Source organism: Coptis chinensis, chromosome 9 (genome assembly GCF_015680905.1).
Source record: "Coptis chinensis isolate HL-2020 chromosome 9, ASM1568090v1, whole genome shotgun sequence".
Lineage (NCBI taxonomy): Eukaryota > Viridiplantae > Streptophyta > Magnoliopsida > Ranunculales > Ranunculaceae > Coptis > Coptis chinensis.
In genome coordinates, this window is record NC_141464.1 from 40,178,407 (window position 1) to 40,196,078 (window position 17,672).

At 36.1% G+C, this 17,672-nt stretch overlaps 1 protein-coding gene across 1 annotated transcript; it reads right to left on the reverse strand.

The window, feature by feature from the left end:
- Positions 1-3: 3 nt before the first annotated feature.
- On the reverse strand, positions 4-5,042 carry LOC147475969 (tryptophan synthase alpha chain, chloroplastic-like). The gene is made up of 8 exons (XM_086585595.1): positions 5,022-5,042; positions 3,000-3,146; positions 2,811-2,878; positions 2,595-2,701; positions 2,090-2,166; positions 1,746-1,865; positions 237-296; positions 4-138 (listed from the first exon to the last, which is right to left on the reverse strand). Exons 1-8 carry the CDS (start codon positions 5,040-5,042, stop codon positions 4-6), a joined length of 735 nt encoding a protein of 244 aa, XP_086441721.1.
- Positions 5,043-17,672: the final 12,630 nt, after the last annotated feature.

Sequence of the window (17,672 nt, forward strand, 5' to 3'; positions counted from 1 at the left end):
TTGTTAAGGTAGAGCAGATTTGAGAGACTTGGTGAAGATTTCTAGTTCTTTCAAGCCCTTTACAGGAGAGTTTGCTTCCCCAAGGAGCTTCACCAGGGCACTACCGACAATCACCCCGTCAGCTCCCCATCGAGCTATCTGTAACACATAAAATTATAATTGAAATTGCATGTTGCCAGAGCAACTAGCTAGTGTTTACGCATTTATACACATCAACGCTACATAATTTAATTTACCTGTTGTACGTGCTCTGGTTTTGATATGCCAAAGCCAACTATTACTGGTTTACTTGTCACCTAATTAAGAAAGGATTGTGTATTAGGCAATAAGCCAATAAGGAAGAAATAATAGCACGCATCTATGTCATCTGGTATTAGCAGCTTAGCACTAGCCATTAAGAAGGTGCACACACTACCACTAAGCACTAGCTATGCAAAATATATATATGTAGGATCTTGTTTCCCTATTGTGTTATACATTTTTAAATGAGCTGATTTTTTTGTGAGGGTTATCTTTGTTGTGTGAGGAACATCTCCACCAAAAAAACCGTTTCTAATTCATTGATTTTTTGCTAGGTCCTAATAGAGTAATAGATATAGTGGTAACTAGATGAGCTATAGTACGCGGTAACTAGATGATTAATATTCTAGGTTAGTCTTAGGGATTAGGGATTATCTATCGCATTAACCAACAATTAGAAATTTATAGACAAGGTTAAATCCAATTTTAATTCTTTCGGATAAAAGTATAATATATATATATCGGGGAGGGATCAATATACCATGGTTTTCATACCATGGCCCACAACTTCACCCACAAGACGAACTAGAATCTAATTTTTTGTGGATATGTCTAACAAACCATGAAGATCACCTCTACAAAATTTCAACTCATTTGATGATGTTTAACAAGGTCAATAGTTTTTAAATAGATTAGAGGTTTCCAAATGAGCCAATTTTTTGTAGAAAATCTATCTATAGTTAGGAGATCATATCTACAAAATATTAGCTTTTAACTCATCTTTTAAAAGAGTGTGGTATAAACTATGGTAAACAAATCCTTCTTATATATATATATATATAATTTGAAGATTGAAGAAAATTTGTGATAATGAACTTGATCTGAAAGAACTGATTGATGCAATTATCTTCAGATGATGCAACAGGAAAATGTTAACAATATATAACTTAACACATTGAAAGGAGACTCTGTCTGGGAATCAAGAATGACAAGATTAGAACCTAGGATACAAATATTCAAATGCCAAGTTGACCCTCAAACAGTTAGTTTTCCTTTGCAACTATGTCTGGACCTTATTTAACTCAAGCAAATAAAGGTATGATCAAGGGGTGTCACTTAAAATTATGGCGGTTTTTTGTCTCTGTATACGTACTCTTTTCTATTGAATATCAGCATTTGGCCCCTTGACCGATAAAAAAAAAATAGGGTTAACTAGTATTATCTCTCCACTAGATAGGAAATTAGGGTCTCTCTCCTAAACACACGGTCAATTTGGTTTGACCGTTAACTTTCAAGTCAAACAATTGAAAATGACACAAATGCCTCCACCTAATTAAAATTGAACATTTTCTTTTTGAAAATAATGAGGACATTTATGTCATTTTTAGTTGTTTGACTTGAAAGTTAACCGTCAAACCCAGTTGACTGTGTGTTTAGGGGAGAGACCCTAATTTCCAATCTAGTAGGGGGAAATCCTAATTGGCTCATCTAGTGGGGGGTAACACTAGTTCACCCAAAAAAATATTGAACGAAGAACCACAACTTACAAGATATACAAATCCTTCCGCAGCTTCAACAATAAGTTTCATTCGTTCTATTGGTGTAGTGGGTGTTGTCAGCTGTACCTGGTGTAGCAAATTTATTTGTTAATTAATAATTACATATTGCAATTATGAATTTCCCTGGACCATATGTAAGAAAAGGAATTGAGACTGCTCCTGTACCCGAGTTTTAAGTTTTAAGTAGTGATTATATGTGGTAAAGGGTTCCTTATTTTTTTCTAAAACAAGAATCACATTAAGGAAGATCAATGATCGACAAGATGGAGAATTGGAGATAAACGACCTACCATTTCAATGTCGTTCTTGGCAGCTTCCTTTCTCAAGTATGCAGTCTCCTCTAGACAAACATCTGGAACTACAAGGCCTGAACGAAGGATGGGTGTAGTGAAGTTACAATGCAGAATCACGTTCGTAGAACTAGAAAGAGAAAATTAAAGGAAGGTGGCATATGTTTGTTTTTCAGGGTAATTATATTTTTGAGTAGAAGTCGAATTAATGAAGTTCTTATTATCGCAAATTTATTTGTAATACATTTATTTGTAATAAATTTATCGCAAATTTATTTGTAATCTGGAGCAGGACTTTATTTGTAATACAGTTGTTGCTTTTGAAAGCAAATTTATCACAGTTTTGGGCAAATCTCTGCCTCGTCCCCATTCTTTTCCAAGGAAACACCACCGTACCAGACTTCATAGATATAAAAGTATAAATTATACAAAACTTTGATTCTGGATTTTATTATACATTAATGTGAATGAGACAGTTATACTCAGGAAAAAGGTTGAACCTAACCGTGTACACCAGCATCATTTAAGGCAGCCATAAAATTTCCAATACCACGCTTATGTATCACATTGTAGTATGTGAATAATGTAACTGGACAAGATATTTCCGGTAGCACTTGGCTTGTCAAAGTTGAATTCAGATTTTAGAAATCCACAGGACACCAAATCCTACCCCATAAATCAGAATTATATATGATAGTCCTACACGTATGGCTAGACTACTACCTTCTTCAGCATGGACATTATTGAATCCAAACTGGTTCCATTTGCTAGAGCACGAGTACAGGCAGCCTAAAAAACATATAACCAAAAAGAATTTACCAAAAAAAAATATATCCAAATAAAAACTTTAGAATCAGATATTGCTAAAGTAAAAACGACATAAGAAATAACACAATAACCGAATATTAACCTGTATAACGGGGCCATCAGCAATAGGATTAGAGAATGGTATAGCCAATTCAATTACGTCTGAACCACAACTGTCTAGTACTTTCAGTGCTTCTGCCGTTGTGGAAAGATCAGGATCGCCAGCCACGACATATGGAATGAACACCACCTTTGCATTTGAGAAAGAGACTCTTAGTGAAATATAACATCACTATCAAGAGCCTTGTTAGCAATTTGGGATACGGCAAAAATTCGGTATGGGACGGTGATTCAAAAAAATGGTACCGTCAAATATTCGGTCAAAAATTCGCACTACGGCAATTATGCAGTGTTTAATTAATATACGTTTTAAATGTTTGGTTGCAAAAATTCGGAAGTAAAAAATTCGTGATATTATGTTAGTAAATATTAATAATAGTTGTCATTCTTTACAACATAACAAACATATCTAAACAATTTAGCTACAAAAACATTGAAACCAATTGAATGGTCCACATAGGTACCTTAATTTATTTGTTTTTAGATTAAAATTACTGTTTAAATTTTAAAATACACACACTATGACATGACAATTTAAATATTGCCCAAAAAATAGAAAAGCAAAGCTTTTGGATTAATTTATCATTAAAAATATAAGAGTTAGAGACTTAAAGTAAAAGTGAAGACATAAAATACATAAAAAAATAACAAAAGCACAACTGAATTTTCATTTTTTTTAGCCCAATATTTTAGCCAATTTTTTGAAAAATTTGTCAAAATCCGTATTATACGTTTCAAGATAAAAAATAGCAAATTATTCTAAAATTTTCAAACATTCGAAACTATTATACGTTTTGCCCTTCAAAAATTCGATTTGTATTCCCGAATAATTCTTGGAATTGCTAACAAGGATCAATAGACATAAGTTTCACATTTGAAAAAAGTTACGCGACAATACATTTGTACGAGAACTACGAAGGGCCTCAGTCCGTGCGTGTCCCCTATAACATGACTTGTCCAAAATATTGGTTGTTTAGGTGCTCTCATGGGCAAAGGACTAGCACAATGTAGGCCTCTAGTCATAGTCATACACGTTAGTCGATGGGGCCAGTGGCGAAGCCAGAAATTTGTTCCAGGGTGAGCCAGCACTAAAAGTTTTCAACTCAAGTCAACTTGTGTGTACACAACTACAGGAGCTTAGTTTGTTTTATTTTAATTAAACATTATTCATCAATATATATAAATATTTTACGTAAACAAACATTTCTTAATTTATTTTGTCAATATTTGAAAATAAAAAAATTATGTTAATATATTTAGGTAAGGGGAGGGATAGACTCACTCCCATTAGAGCCACCAGCTCCCGAGCCACTCCCAAAATGTACAAAGTCATATCCCATCCTACCAGTTGAATTAAGAGCTCATATTTTGTAGATATGATCTTCCCACCATAAATAACATGCCCACTAAATTTTGGCTCATTCAAATATGTCTAACTTATCAAATGTTATTATGAAATCGGAAAATTCTAGACTGTTAGATAAACATTTAAAATTGAACACTAGTTTTCGTAAGGTTAAACATATCCAAATATGATGAAATTTTGTGGGCATGCTATCTATTGTGAGAATATCATATCCACAAAAAATAGAGTCTTAATTCAATTTGTAAGCCGATAGAGTGGCTCGGGAGTGGTTCTAATGGGAATGGGTCTATCTCTCCCTTTTAGGTAATGGAGATTTCATAATTCATAAATAGTGTAGAATTGGGTTACAAGCCACAACTAATAGCAACTAGTTAATCTAGTTTAGCCTTGGTAAATTGGACTAAATAAGATTTTTAGTATTTATATTTATTAATAAGTCATATGTCTTTTGTTTTCCATCAATCATGACTTGTCACTTGTCGTAAATTCTACATGACTTCTAACAATTAAACTTAAAGAACCATGGAATCAGATATGAGAGGCTTCTATATCATTAACCATCTTTTCAGGTACAGCATTTCTAATGTGAGTACTCTGCTGAGTCCGATGAATCCATCAGCCTAATAAAAGAAATATTACCTTTACCAAATAACCCCTCATAGTTTACTTTTTTACAACTAATTAAAGCCCTTATTCAATGGCACAAAAAGAAAATTCAAAGTATAATAGGAGCAAATAATGTTATCAGTTTTCCTGACTACCTACTCAAAATTTTTTTGCCAAATTTCAGGGTGAGCCAGGGCGTATCCTGGGCCCCCCTGGCTCCGCCACTGGATGGGGCCGAGCACCTATTATATGCATGAGTCGGATTAACAGTGATTGTCATATCATAAATTAATAAAGCCCAATTGGATGGTATGTAAACAGTGAAATTAAGTTTAATTTACATGTAACCATTGTCACCAAGTACGGTACGGGTTTAAAACGGTGTATTTGAGTAAAACGGTGTATTTGAAAAAAACTTAGTTCGTGTTTTAAACGGAATGTCTCGGGAAAAAAACGGAAAAAAACGTGGGGCATAAAAAACGGGTTTAAAACGTATAATACGTACAATACGTAAAAGAAACGGTAAAAACCGATGATAAAGAATATAATTTTTTTTTAAGAGTGGAAAAAAGAATTGACACATAAAATAAAAATAATACAAATGAAAGAAAATTCAAATACATGAAAGTATCAAATTATCATTACTCATCCAAATACTAGAAGTTTTAGATTCAGTACCAAAACATGACTCTAAATAAGATACTACTAATTACCAACCATAATAGCATAATCAAGTTCTACAAATAAGTTAATAACTTTAAAATTTATAATTAATTATTAATAGTCCAAAACAAAATAAAACTGTCTCAATAAGTCAATCTAACTTCCACTCTTCAAAAGGTAAACTCCAAAACCTCTTTTTTTTCTTCTTCGTTTTTCTTTTAGATTAAAAAAAAAAAAAAAAAAAAAAAAAAGTTTTAAACGGGAGATTTTCAAAATCTCGGTTTTAAACGTTTTTAAGTTTAAAACAGGTTTTTTTTAAAAAAACCCGGGTTTTAAACTGGAACCAGACGCCTTGCCAATATCTCGGGTTTTAAACGCGTTTTTTTTTCAAAAAAAACGCCGAACTTGGTGACAATGCATGTAACAAGAGTTCAAAACGTCCCCTTGGTTTTAGCAAAGACGTGTCATTCGAAACAATACGGAAGAAGATAGACCCCTCCTGTAATCAAATTTAAAATAACAGGTTAAAATTTGATTATTGGCTATTAATAATAACTTGAATTATGACAATCATAATAGGCATACTCGTTAAACATTGCTTGAAAAGAAAACACAAAGATAACAACAATTTTTTGATTATTAGAGCACACGACGAAAAACTTAATTAATAATTTATTATTATATATATATATATATATTAGAAGAAGATCATGGACCAGGATGACGATGATGATGGTTATGGGGACACAGATTGTGCACAAGACTGTTTAGTTCATCAATTTGTTGGCTGAGTTGAAGCTGAATGCCCCCCTGGTTGGTAGAGAGCGTAGTTTGATTCTCCATTAGGAGAGCGTGATTTTCCAAGATTTCCTCCTGTTCAATGTCATGCATTGCTTGACGTTCTTGAAATTCAAGAAGATTTTTTATGATGATTTCTTGGCGTGCGTGTAGTTCCCGCATGCATTGGTGAAGAAAATGAATGCCTTTCATAGGATTAAAAATGTTCTGCATGACATTTTCATCAAAGAAATGTTCAGAGTATGAGATTTGGTTTTCTTGTTCATTTGTTAGAGTATCTGGAGTCCAAAAACCAGCGGCGCAGTCTGTGTGAATTACAGTAAGGCCAGCTTTTTGAAGAGGTATTTTTAGATAAATAGCTGGATAACCCCAATGCAACATAATTTTTGTGACTAGAGTAGGCAGAGGTGCTAACCGATTTTTAGGCCTGGTGGTCGCGTTCCAGAGATATTGGATTATGCAAAAGTCATCCCTTTGATTCTGCATAATCCAAAGTAGGTGGAGTTGAGGTTTTGTCACTTCAGATGTTTGTGTTGTACCTGCCACAATGTGTCCTAACCAGTGGAGTACAACTCGTTGATTTAGTTTCAAAGAGCGTTGAAGAACAACGTGATGTCTGTTTCCGACTTCACCATAAGATACAGTGGCTTGTAGTAGTTGTTTGACAGTATCAAAAGGGTGACTCTGGAATATGGAACTTCGGGTTATTCATTGGAATTTGAAGTATGCTAGAGATAATTTTCCTAGTCAATTCAAATCATTGTCCATGGGCATGGAAACAAAATTTATCACGTTCAGGTCTGCTAAATTGGTAGAACATCAAAACCAATTCTCTGGAATAAGTAGCTTCCGAATGATATAGAAGAAGCATCCATCCTTGACATACAAATTTTGTGTCAAAATATGGAGAAAATAGGTCGCCATCAAAAAATTTCAAATAATTTTTCTCTGGTACTATCTTTCTTGGTTGATCCATTTGAAAGTATAAGTGAGGGAAGACTAGTGGAGAATGTGTGAAATGAAGATGGCTGAAAAGAAGAGATTTATAGCCAATATAAGAGGCTGTACGAATCAGGATGGTAAGTGTAGTTAGATCCAGAATTAATATGTGGAACACAAGTGAAACATGTGTCGTTTTATGCAAAATTATGTAACAGAAACTTATGGGTATCCATAGTAGGTCTTTCCATGTCAGATTCCTAGAACAATTACTGAGGGGTTCACAATGTTAGAAAATACGGAGGAAGGTTTCACATGGCAATTAGACCAACACATATTTTCTATCATAAGTTGTCAAATAGGGTATTGAAAAAATGTCCCTAAGATTGTTACTGAGGTATGCAAAGAGATAGAACGTACGGAGGTGCAGTAGCCACAGTATAGTTAGACTTACAGGTAATTTCTGAATTGATGTAGCAAACCTCAATAATGGAAGATGGATAGAATGATAGAGCTGCATGCGCGACATGTGTTATGCCTACCGTGTAGCTTGCACGACCTTCAATGAACACAATGAGTCGAGATTGATTTATTTTTGTGAGTTCTTGATTTTGTTTAGTTTTTATGTTTTTTTATGTTTATGATAAGGTAAAAATACAACTAATACACACAAATATTAAATAGGGGACTTCTCCATTTAATACGTAAACCGTACAAATGTTTGAGAATTATTTAACACACCACACTAATATACAAAGCGACAAAGGAAAAGAGAGATGTAGGTTACATAGATCTAGATATTATGGAGGATGTTATGCATGTTTTACAGTATCACAACGATAAATATTGTTATCCGGACGACTATGAATGCTCCATATCATGTTGCTCCTTTTCGAATTTCTCGATCGGATCCATTATTTTGAAGAAGATGAGAATTTGTAAAGATTAAGTTGTGGAGAGTGGGAGAATGGGATGAGTGAAGTTTGATGAGGAGTGTCGGATTTTATAGGCGAAAATCTGACCATTGGGGTATCTGACCGTTGGGCCTAGTGAATAAATCCAATGGAGTTACTATTTGAATTAGTCCGTTGGTCCTAAAGATTAGGCCCAATGCATAAAAGAACAAACTAATATATTTATAGTAGGAAGACAACAATCTCGATCATAACATAAATAATTTCTCATTTAATCCGTCTGGAGATACAAAATTATGAGAAATTAACCGACATACCATTTTACATCACTAGAAAAATAAAATGCAATATGTAAGGGAAACAAATGACCAAGTCATTATCAAACTGAAAGAAGGAAGCTACTACTGTGAATCTTCAGGGTTAGCTGAAGATGAACCAGGGTTCTGACGACGACGGGCATTGCGAACTCCTGAGTGAGATAACTGGTTCTATATGTTGCCTAAAGACTGAACCACTTGTTCCTAAAACTGATGCTGGTTAGCCATCAACATGCGCTGGAAACGGCTCTGACGATTATGCATCTCTTGCTGAAAATCACTCATGGAAGTTTGCATCTGTTGCTGAAAAGCAACTACGAAAGTTTCCATGCGCTCCTGGCGAGTAAACATGTTGCGCATGCCAGTGTTCATTGTTCTCAAAGCTTCCATAGGATGACTGATTCTACGCATGGTATCCTCATTAAAACAATTAGGGGGTGAAAGAGGAGGAGGAGGTACATTATCACGCTCAGCATCATCTCTTGTTATAGGTTCCCAGTGATCCAGGACACAAGTCTCGAAAATCCCAAATTTTTTGAATGACCTTGTTTGAATTAATGGAGTAGTAGAACGGAACCCTAAATTAATTATAATATGTGTAACAAGAACAGCAAGAGGGGCTAACATGTAGGATGCAGTAGTAAGGACATGGCCAAGGAAATTGACCATACAAAATGTTTCTTTCTTCTCTTGGAGGTTCCACAACAAATGCAAGAACATCTTGTTGACGTCGGACGTCTTCAATGTACCAATCACATTGTAAGCCAGTCAATGAGTGACTGCTAGTTGGTTCCGTGGGAGGGAGTGTTAGTACATGCATCTCGAGCCATCGTTGTATTCTCCCTCGAGTAGCGTGTCGAACATCAATTCCATAGTGTTAGGATACTCTAATATCAACAGGGTTGGACTATCGGAGTTGATCGGAATATTCGTTATAACTGACAACAACTCCAACGTGAGTTCACGTTCCATCCAATCGGCCCTAATCCAAAACTCATTTCCCCAGAAACCACCATTATTATAGAAGTTCAACACTAAATCTTCAGAGTAGTGTTATGGAATTAGGTGCAATAGATACTCCCACTCCCTACTTGCAATTTTCGTATAAAAAAATGGGTGAAACATGCCGGCATCATATAGATTTTTGAAATTTCATTCTACTGTGATTCACCGATCTCCGACCATAATGAGATCGAATCGGTTCTCTAAGGGTGTATATGGGGTGAACAAAGTGAGGAGAAGACGCTGTAGGAAAAGATTTTGCTTCGGTGAGATTTCGATCGCATGACGCGAGTCGATTTAGAGTATTGGTATCGCGTGCACGAGTTTTTTAGTTGGGAACAAGATCCATTTTTTAGGGGGGCAAAATGGGAGTGGCTGACCCGTGGTATGGATCACATGAAGGTTTTATTGGTTGGGCACGTGACTTGGGTCGATTTCGAATTTTTGGCCCAAGCCCAAATGAAAAACAAAAATTCCCATTATGTCCCTAAATGTCTGAAACTTCCAATTTGAAATCTCGATTCGTTCCAACTCCAAATGGAACAAATGAGGTGCCAAAATGATCGGCATTAAAAATGCCATCCAATGGAATATGGCAAGAGCACATTCAAACTTGTTTTTGAAAAGGTTGAAGAAGATTATATAATATGTTAAGGGGTTGAGTCTTGTAGAAACAAAACTCAATTTTTTTTTTTTTTTTTTTAATGTACAAATTTACAAGGGGAGATGAACGTGTTAACAACACCGGACGTCTAGAAGAATCACCACATGTAGTAAAATCAGGCAACTATCATGTCGACTCTGGAGCGAACCCAATCCTGCCAGACTGTGGCTTAGCCTTTATGTTTTGGGGGCTTAGGGTGTAGGGCGGTACCATCCCTGACCGTTATGCAATGGTCTAATAATAATATTACCCTTAGTACATATGGTATAACCTCAAACTGCCCCAAAATGAAATCAAATAGCAAACAGCTAGGGGCTGGCCTGGTGAAATCCATTGCCCGTCCGAATTAGGGAACATCCGATGGTGCACATCACGAATCTCTTTGTGCACAATGCTTAGTGTAAAGGGAAAAATAAAAGACACGAGTATATACATGTTGAGTCTTTTAACATCAGATCCTCAAGATGAATCCCAACCTGAGGGAGCAATGGGGCGACGACAAAGTTTATCCTACTCAGTTGGTGTAAGACAAAAATATACCTTATACTGGCAAATATCGGATAGTAATTTAAAACCCGGACAGAAAGGTGTTTGACAATGCATACACCACCCCATCCTTCGCGCACGTCACTTTCGAGCAAAAGTACTACGACCATTACCTATTCGAGATGGGTGAGATTTATACCAAATGATGATATGAAGTTTGCGAGGAAGAGAATAGAAAAGGGAAGAGAAGGAAGGAGGGAAAATTTTTGGTACCCATTATTTACCAGAATGCACATTTACTTGATTATCAGAAGACATTTATACTCAGTTCTGAAATAGAGTTTTTGTGGACTATGGTTCCGGCTCTTGCAACCACACACTCTAGGAGATTTGAGAGAAGAAAATAGAAGAGGGCCTTCCCCTTTTTTAAACATATGGAAGGAAGTACACCAGTGAATCTAGTAGTCTCTATTGACTGGATCTTGGAGATGGGCCTTTTCGACATCTAGAGAATGTAACTCATGATAATATTTAAGGCGTTGGCCATTTACTTGAAATTCACTATTATCGTTTAAATTTTTCAAAGAGATAACCCCATAAGGGGTGACAGCAAAGACAGTGAAAAGACCAAACTATCGAGTTTTTAATTTTCCTGAAAAAATGTGTAATCTTGAGTTGTACAACAATACTTTTTGACCAATTTTGAAATATTTTCTCAATATGTGCTTGTCATGCACTCTTTTCATGTTGGCTTTATAAGACTTCGAGAGATCATAGGCATCACTCCGAATTTCCTTAAGCTCATTTAATTGTAATTTTCGCTTCTCGCCTACCGCATTGGTATTATAATTTAGGCTTTTGATGGCCCATAGAGCACGATGCTCAAGTTTAATCGGCAGATGACAAGGTTTTCCAAAAACGAGGCGGTAAGGAGACATGCCTATAGGTGTCTTAAAAGCCGTTCCATATGTCCACAAGGCATCAGATAATCGAAGGGACCAGTCTTTCCTAGATGGATTAACTATTTTTTCTAAAATGGACATAATTTCTCTATTAGAGACTTCTACTTGCCCACTGGTCTGAGGATGATACGGAGTTGCCACCTTGTGAGTGACTCCATATTTCTTTACAAACAACTCAAAAATTTTATTACAAAAATGTTTTCCCCCATCACTAATGATAGCTTTGGAAACACCAAAACGAGAGAAAATATTTTCTTTTATGAACAAAATGACAGTCTTATGATCATTCTCATGACATACCATTACCTCAATCCACTTTGACACGTAGTCAATAGCTACCAGTATGTAGAGAAAGCCATGAGAACTTGGAAAGGGACCCATGAAGTCGATGCCCTATACATCAAAAATTTCAACAATTAAAATTGCATTTAAGGGCATCATATTGCGTTAAGTAATGCGTTCTAGCTGCTGGCAGCGGGTGCATGCTTTGCAATGCTCATGTGCATCTCTAAATAGTGTTGTCCAATAAAACCCACATTGTATAACCTTGGCTGTAGGTAATGTTGCTCCAATACCCAACCAAAGGGCTACTGCGGTACCAATCAAAAAGACGGTTATAGCTACTGGACGGCGGAACGGGTTTTGGAATTTATTAACATTCTCCAAAAAGGGTACCGTTAATAATCCTGGGTAATTGAAACCATTAAAAGAACCCCAATAACTTATTGAGTAATTGTCACGAAGTATTTGAAATCTGGGGAAGAAGTACCATTCGGGTAATATTTCCAAAGGAGTAGCAAATGGATCTGCGGTTCACCAATCATCGACGGCTCTAGAACCGCTAAACCTACGTTACATGCAATAGTACCTAAAATTACTCTTGGAAAAATATATAAAAGATTGTTGGGCCATGCAGGTTAAGCGTAATAATTATGACCCATCCCTTTTGCCAATTTAGCTCTTAATACAGGATCAATCAAGTCGGTTTCTTTGTTATTGGGATAGGTGAATTCTTATAGATCCATCCCGAAGGAACCGGACATGATAATTTTTCATCATCCGCTCGAGCAAGAATCAAAGGAATCAAAGAGATGCAATATATAAAAAAAATTTATATGTCATGCATATCAACACATATATGACTCTATGTAAGAAAAGATTTACAGATTCAATTTTATAGAGTTGCAACTACCCATCGCAAAAAGAATTCCATTTTACAATTACTGAGGAAATGCTCAATACCCACGGAGGCTTACAAATTTGATCATGATCAAGTGCTTTTTGGGTCGTCTCGTGCCTTAAAATTTGTGTTTATCCCAAACATATCTTGAGTCATCCTACATACAAAGGATTTACTTGTTACTAATATAGTCTAGCCTCTGTTCTTCTTTAGATCCTTTGTTTCACTCCAATAGTATCATAGGTCAGAATCGATACAGAGGAAATGAATGCATTTCCATACTATTAAGTAAGTAGAATAGATAGAATAGAATCTGGATCATCCCACATCCCTTATTTTACTGGATCTTACGAAACCTGTTCATGCACAACATGATTCGGGTCTGATTAAGATGTACGTATTTTAAATCCGAAGGAATAGGCTTTAAGTCAGGGGTGGGAGGAGTGGCTATTAAAGATTCTTGAGGAAAGTCGTCTTCCATAGATAAAACAAATTGATGTTCATCCAAGTCGCTTGACAACACGGTAGTAGGGTCAAATAGTGGTATTGACTCTAATAACACGTTTACTTCTGATAAGTGCTCAAAAAGTGCAATTTAACCCTCGATTATGCCTCTTGTTTAGTCATCTTAGTAGACTAATAGTGTTTGTAAGTTATGTTTTATGATTCTATAGGTGAAAAAGAGAGTTTTGTAGAATATTAGAGAAAAAGGGGTAAAACGGACCAATTTAGAGCATTAAGGATCACATGGGAAGCTTGTGGACAATCATGGAGAAGGCCAAGGAATTGAAGCTATTAAATATGCGACTTAGACCTATTTTAAGTCTATTTGGAAGCCTAAGGCCAAAGGATTCGTTTCTTGGACCAAAGCCCACAAAAAAGGATAGAAAGATAGAGCAAAAAAGGGAAAATAGACTTCCGCGTCTGGGACGCATGGATCGTGCGTCCAAACACAATGCTCATGCTTGAGACGCAAGGATCGTGCGTCCAGACGCATGAAACGACACTGTAGGCACTTCCTTCTCAATTTTGGAGACGAAGTTCGACTCTGAAAGAAGTTGATTTGTATTAGGAAACAAATGGCGCTTTGGAATGCTTTTAGAACTCATTGTAACTTCTATAAATAGAGCACCTAAGTGCCTCATGTAATTTTCCAATTCACTTATACTCTTGTCTCCAGAACTTGAGGCAGAGAGAGATTAATAATAAAATATTCAGTTTTAACTAGTCGAGTCTTAATAAATTAGTCTTTCTAATCTTATGTTCATTGACTCTTCTTCTTCTCGTTCTTCGTGTTCTTCCTTCTTTTGGAAGGCTAATCTTCTCCTTCAAGGGAGAAGATGAAGTCGGTGCTTAGGGTTCATTAATTCTTCTGGTTCATGGTATTCTCCAATCAGGTTAGTTCTTTATGTTTTTAGTTATTAGTTCCATTGCCCAGACCAAGGGATAGAAGTATAGATTAAGATTTTTATTTATTGCGATCGAATATCATGCTAGTTTAGGGTTTTATTTATTGCAATTGAATGTTTGCTAGTGACATACTTTTATTTATTGCAATTGAATATAATGCTAGAATAGGGTTTTATTTATTGTAATTGAATATTATACTATTATTCTCCACTTTTCTTCTAGTTGTGTAGTGTTTTAGAGTAAGGGAAGTATTCCTTGTGTTTGTCTTAGATGGTGATTCATTGAATAGCTGCCCAAACTCACATAAAAGGAAAGAAGATATTAATAACATAAATATAGGAACAACCTTAAGTAGAGTTATTCGTTAACGATGTTTCGTCTAAGAGGGCATCGACACTCACTCGATTGCCTAATTGTAGCCTACTTGTGAGAACAACCATGAAGCAAAAGGTCATTGAATCAAAAGTATTGGTGGATTATAATATCTTGAATTCCCTCTCCTATAAATTCTTAATAGTTTAGTTAGTTTAGTTTAGTTTAGCATTAGAATCTACAATATCTATAATAATAGTTTTTAATCCCTCAAACCCCCTTTCCAATCATGTCCTTCACATAACATACACTTAAAAGTGGAACGATACCCTACTCATCCTTTACTTATTGAGGGATAATTAGGTTTTGATATGCTTCTATTTGTTAAATTACCATCACCTAACTACATCGTCCATATACCATCCAATAAACACAAAAGGAGCGTGTGTCAAATGACGCCGCTGCCGTTTTAAATTGTTTATGTTTAACGTTTTCTTTCAAGATTAGAACTTTGGATCTTAAGGTAATTTTAGCCGCATCATCCATCCTTTTGAAAAAGAGAGAAGCTTGAAGGACATCTTGAAGACAAGATCTACCATCCAGGTTAGTCGAATCTACATTTTTTTTATTTCATTCTTAGTATAGTTGCATCGTAGTTTAGTTTTATTGCTTTCTAGTATAATTACATTTAGAACCTTTTCAATAATTGAAGTTGTAAGCTAACACAGGGAAACATCAAACTCTAGTGTTTCTTGTCTGAATCTTGACAAACGGACTATCGTCTGTGGGCCGTAGTACTTAAGCAATCCAAGTGATTCACCATAACCCTAGAAGAGACAACTTTAGACAATGGGCGAGATACTAGCTGCAAATCCCAACCCAGTTGAAGGAAAGTAGTTTTATTTTTATTTTTAAAAATCTAAAAAATTAGTATAATTGTATTTTAGTATAAGTTAGAATAGTTGCGTATTAGTTTAATTGTATTCAAGCATAGTAGAATAGTGTTCGTCATTTTTCGCATAGCATTTTCTAGTGTATGCCCCATCGTCCATATCGTCGTCCAGTAAGAACACAACAGTGGACAAGGTTTAACAACCGACTCACAAGAATACTAGACGAGATTGATACAATGGCCGCACGCAATGATGGAGGTGTTGTGGACCTGAATAATCCTGAAGCTATCCCACCCATGCAAGCACAGCAGAGGAAGAAGCTGAGCGATTTCTATTTCGCCAATCATTGGAGACCCACTCAGCAGTATTCCAGAGATAGAATCTAACCAGTTCGAACTTAGAGCATCAGTAATTTCTATGCTTCCAAAGTTCAATGGTTTAGACAATGTTCAACCATATGTTCACATGAACAAATTTCTATCAGTCCTCAGAACTTTCAAGAACCAGAATATCAAAGATGAGAAGTATCAAGTTGATTCTTTTTCCACTCTCACCAAAGGTAAAACCTCTGAATGGTTAACAGCACAGTCGATCAATTCAATAGACAACTGGGAGAAGTTGAGAACGAAGTTTATGAACAAGTTTTACCCACCCCAAAAGACTAATGCCATGCAGCAAGCTATCAACAATTTCAAAGGAAAAGCGATTGAAGAATATCATTATAGTTGGGAACGATTCAACAATCTGCTAGTCTCGTGTCCACATCATGGATATGACAAGAGCACACTGGCTCATTTTTCCATCGAGGACTCTCGATGATGAATAAGCAGATGATACAGTCAATGCACAAAGGCAAGTTTACATCAATGGATGGAGAGGAAGCTTACAACTTTCTCGAGAATTTAGCTAAAGAAACACAACAATGGACTACTAGCAATGAGGATGTCGCTAGCATGGAGGGGGAGCCAAAGCAATTTGGTTACCAAGCACATGAACAATCAAATCAAGAACTGAAGTCTACATTGGCCAGCCTGGCCACCAGCATTGAAACTCTGAGTAAAAAATTCTGCCAGTTCTCCATGAATTCCTCTAAGATCAACAAGTCTCAAGCTAAATCTCTCCCAGTCATGCAAGCTAGCCGATAGTGCGAAGTCTGTTCAGACACTTCCCATGCAACTCTAGAATGTCCTGGTTACTATCAACATGCATCAGTTGGAGAGTACAATATAAACTTATTTCAGAGGCCCAACCAAGGTGGTAATAACTTTCAAGGCAATTATTAGAGACAGAATGCTGGACCCCCAGGTTCCTAAGATCAAAATTATATTCCACAGACAAGTCAAGTTTCACAGTTGGTTCCTCAACAACAATTTTACTCTCAACAGAATTCCAATACAAGTGGAGAGTTAGTGCCTAATCATATGAGAAATTATGCCGCATCTGCCAACCTGGAGAGTGCTATTACTTTGCTATCACAGAAAAATCAGAAGTTTGAAAGTGTTCTAGAGCTTATTGCACAATCTCAGCTCAATCTCTAGCAATCTAAGGCAAGTCAATGTTCTAGAATGGAGTCTCTAGAGGCTAAGGTCGACCAACTCACAACTGCTTTGTCTGTAAAGACACAAGCCACTCAACCTAGCTTATTGGAACCAATATTGAGGAGTGAAGATGTGTGCCACATTGGGACAACTTCTAGTACTGATCACCTCCATGATCATATCAACTCAGTTACTACTCTCAGATCAGGATTGAAGATAGACAACAAGATTGACTTACCTTCTCATGATAACATTGCCACATAGCAATCAGTCAAGATTTCAAATGAAGTTCAAAAGGAAGTGGGGGAAATCCTTTCCACTCCCATTTGTCAAGATGACGAAGACAAGATTTGCAAGAATACCAAAGAGAAAGAAGAGCAGACACATGCTGATGTGTTTGTACCGAAGGAACCTTTTCCTATGTTTTTTGCTCAAAGCAAAAAAGACAGGAAATTTTTAGAGATGAAGGAGACATTTGAGAAAGATAACATCAATATCCCCTTTCTCAAAGCAATCAAGCAGTTGCCATCATATGCCAAATTCTTGAAGGATGCATGCAACATAAAGAGAAGTACTCATGTTCCAAAGCGAGCGTTTCTAGCTGGA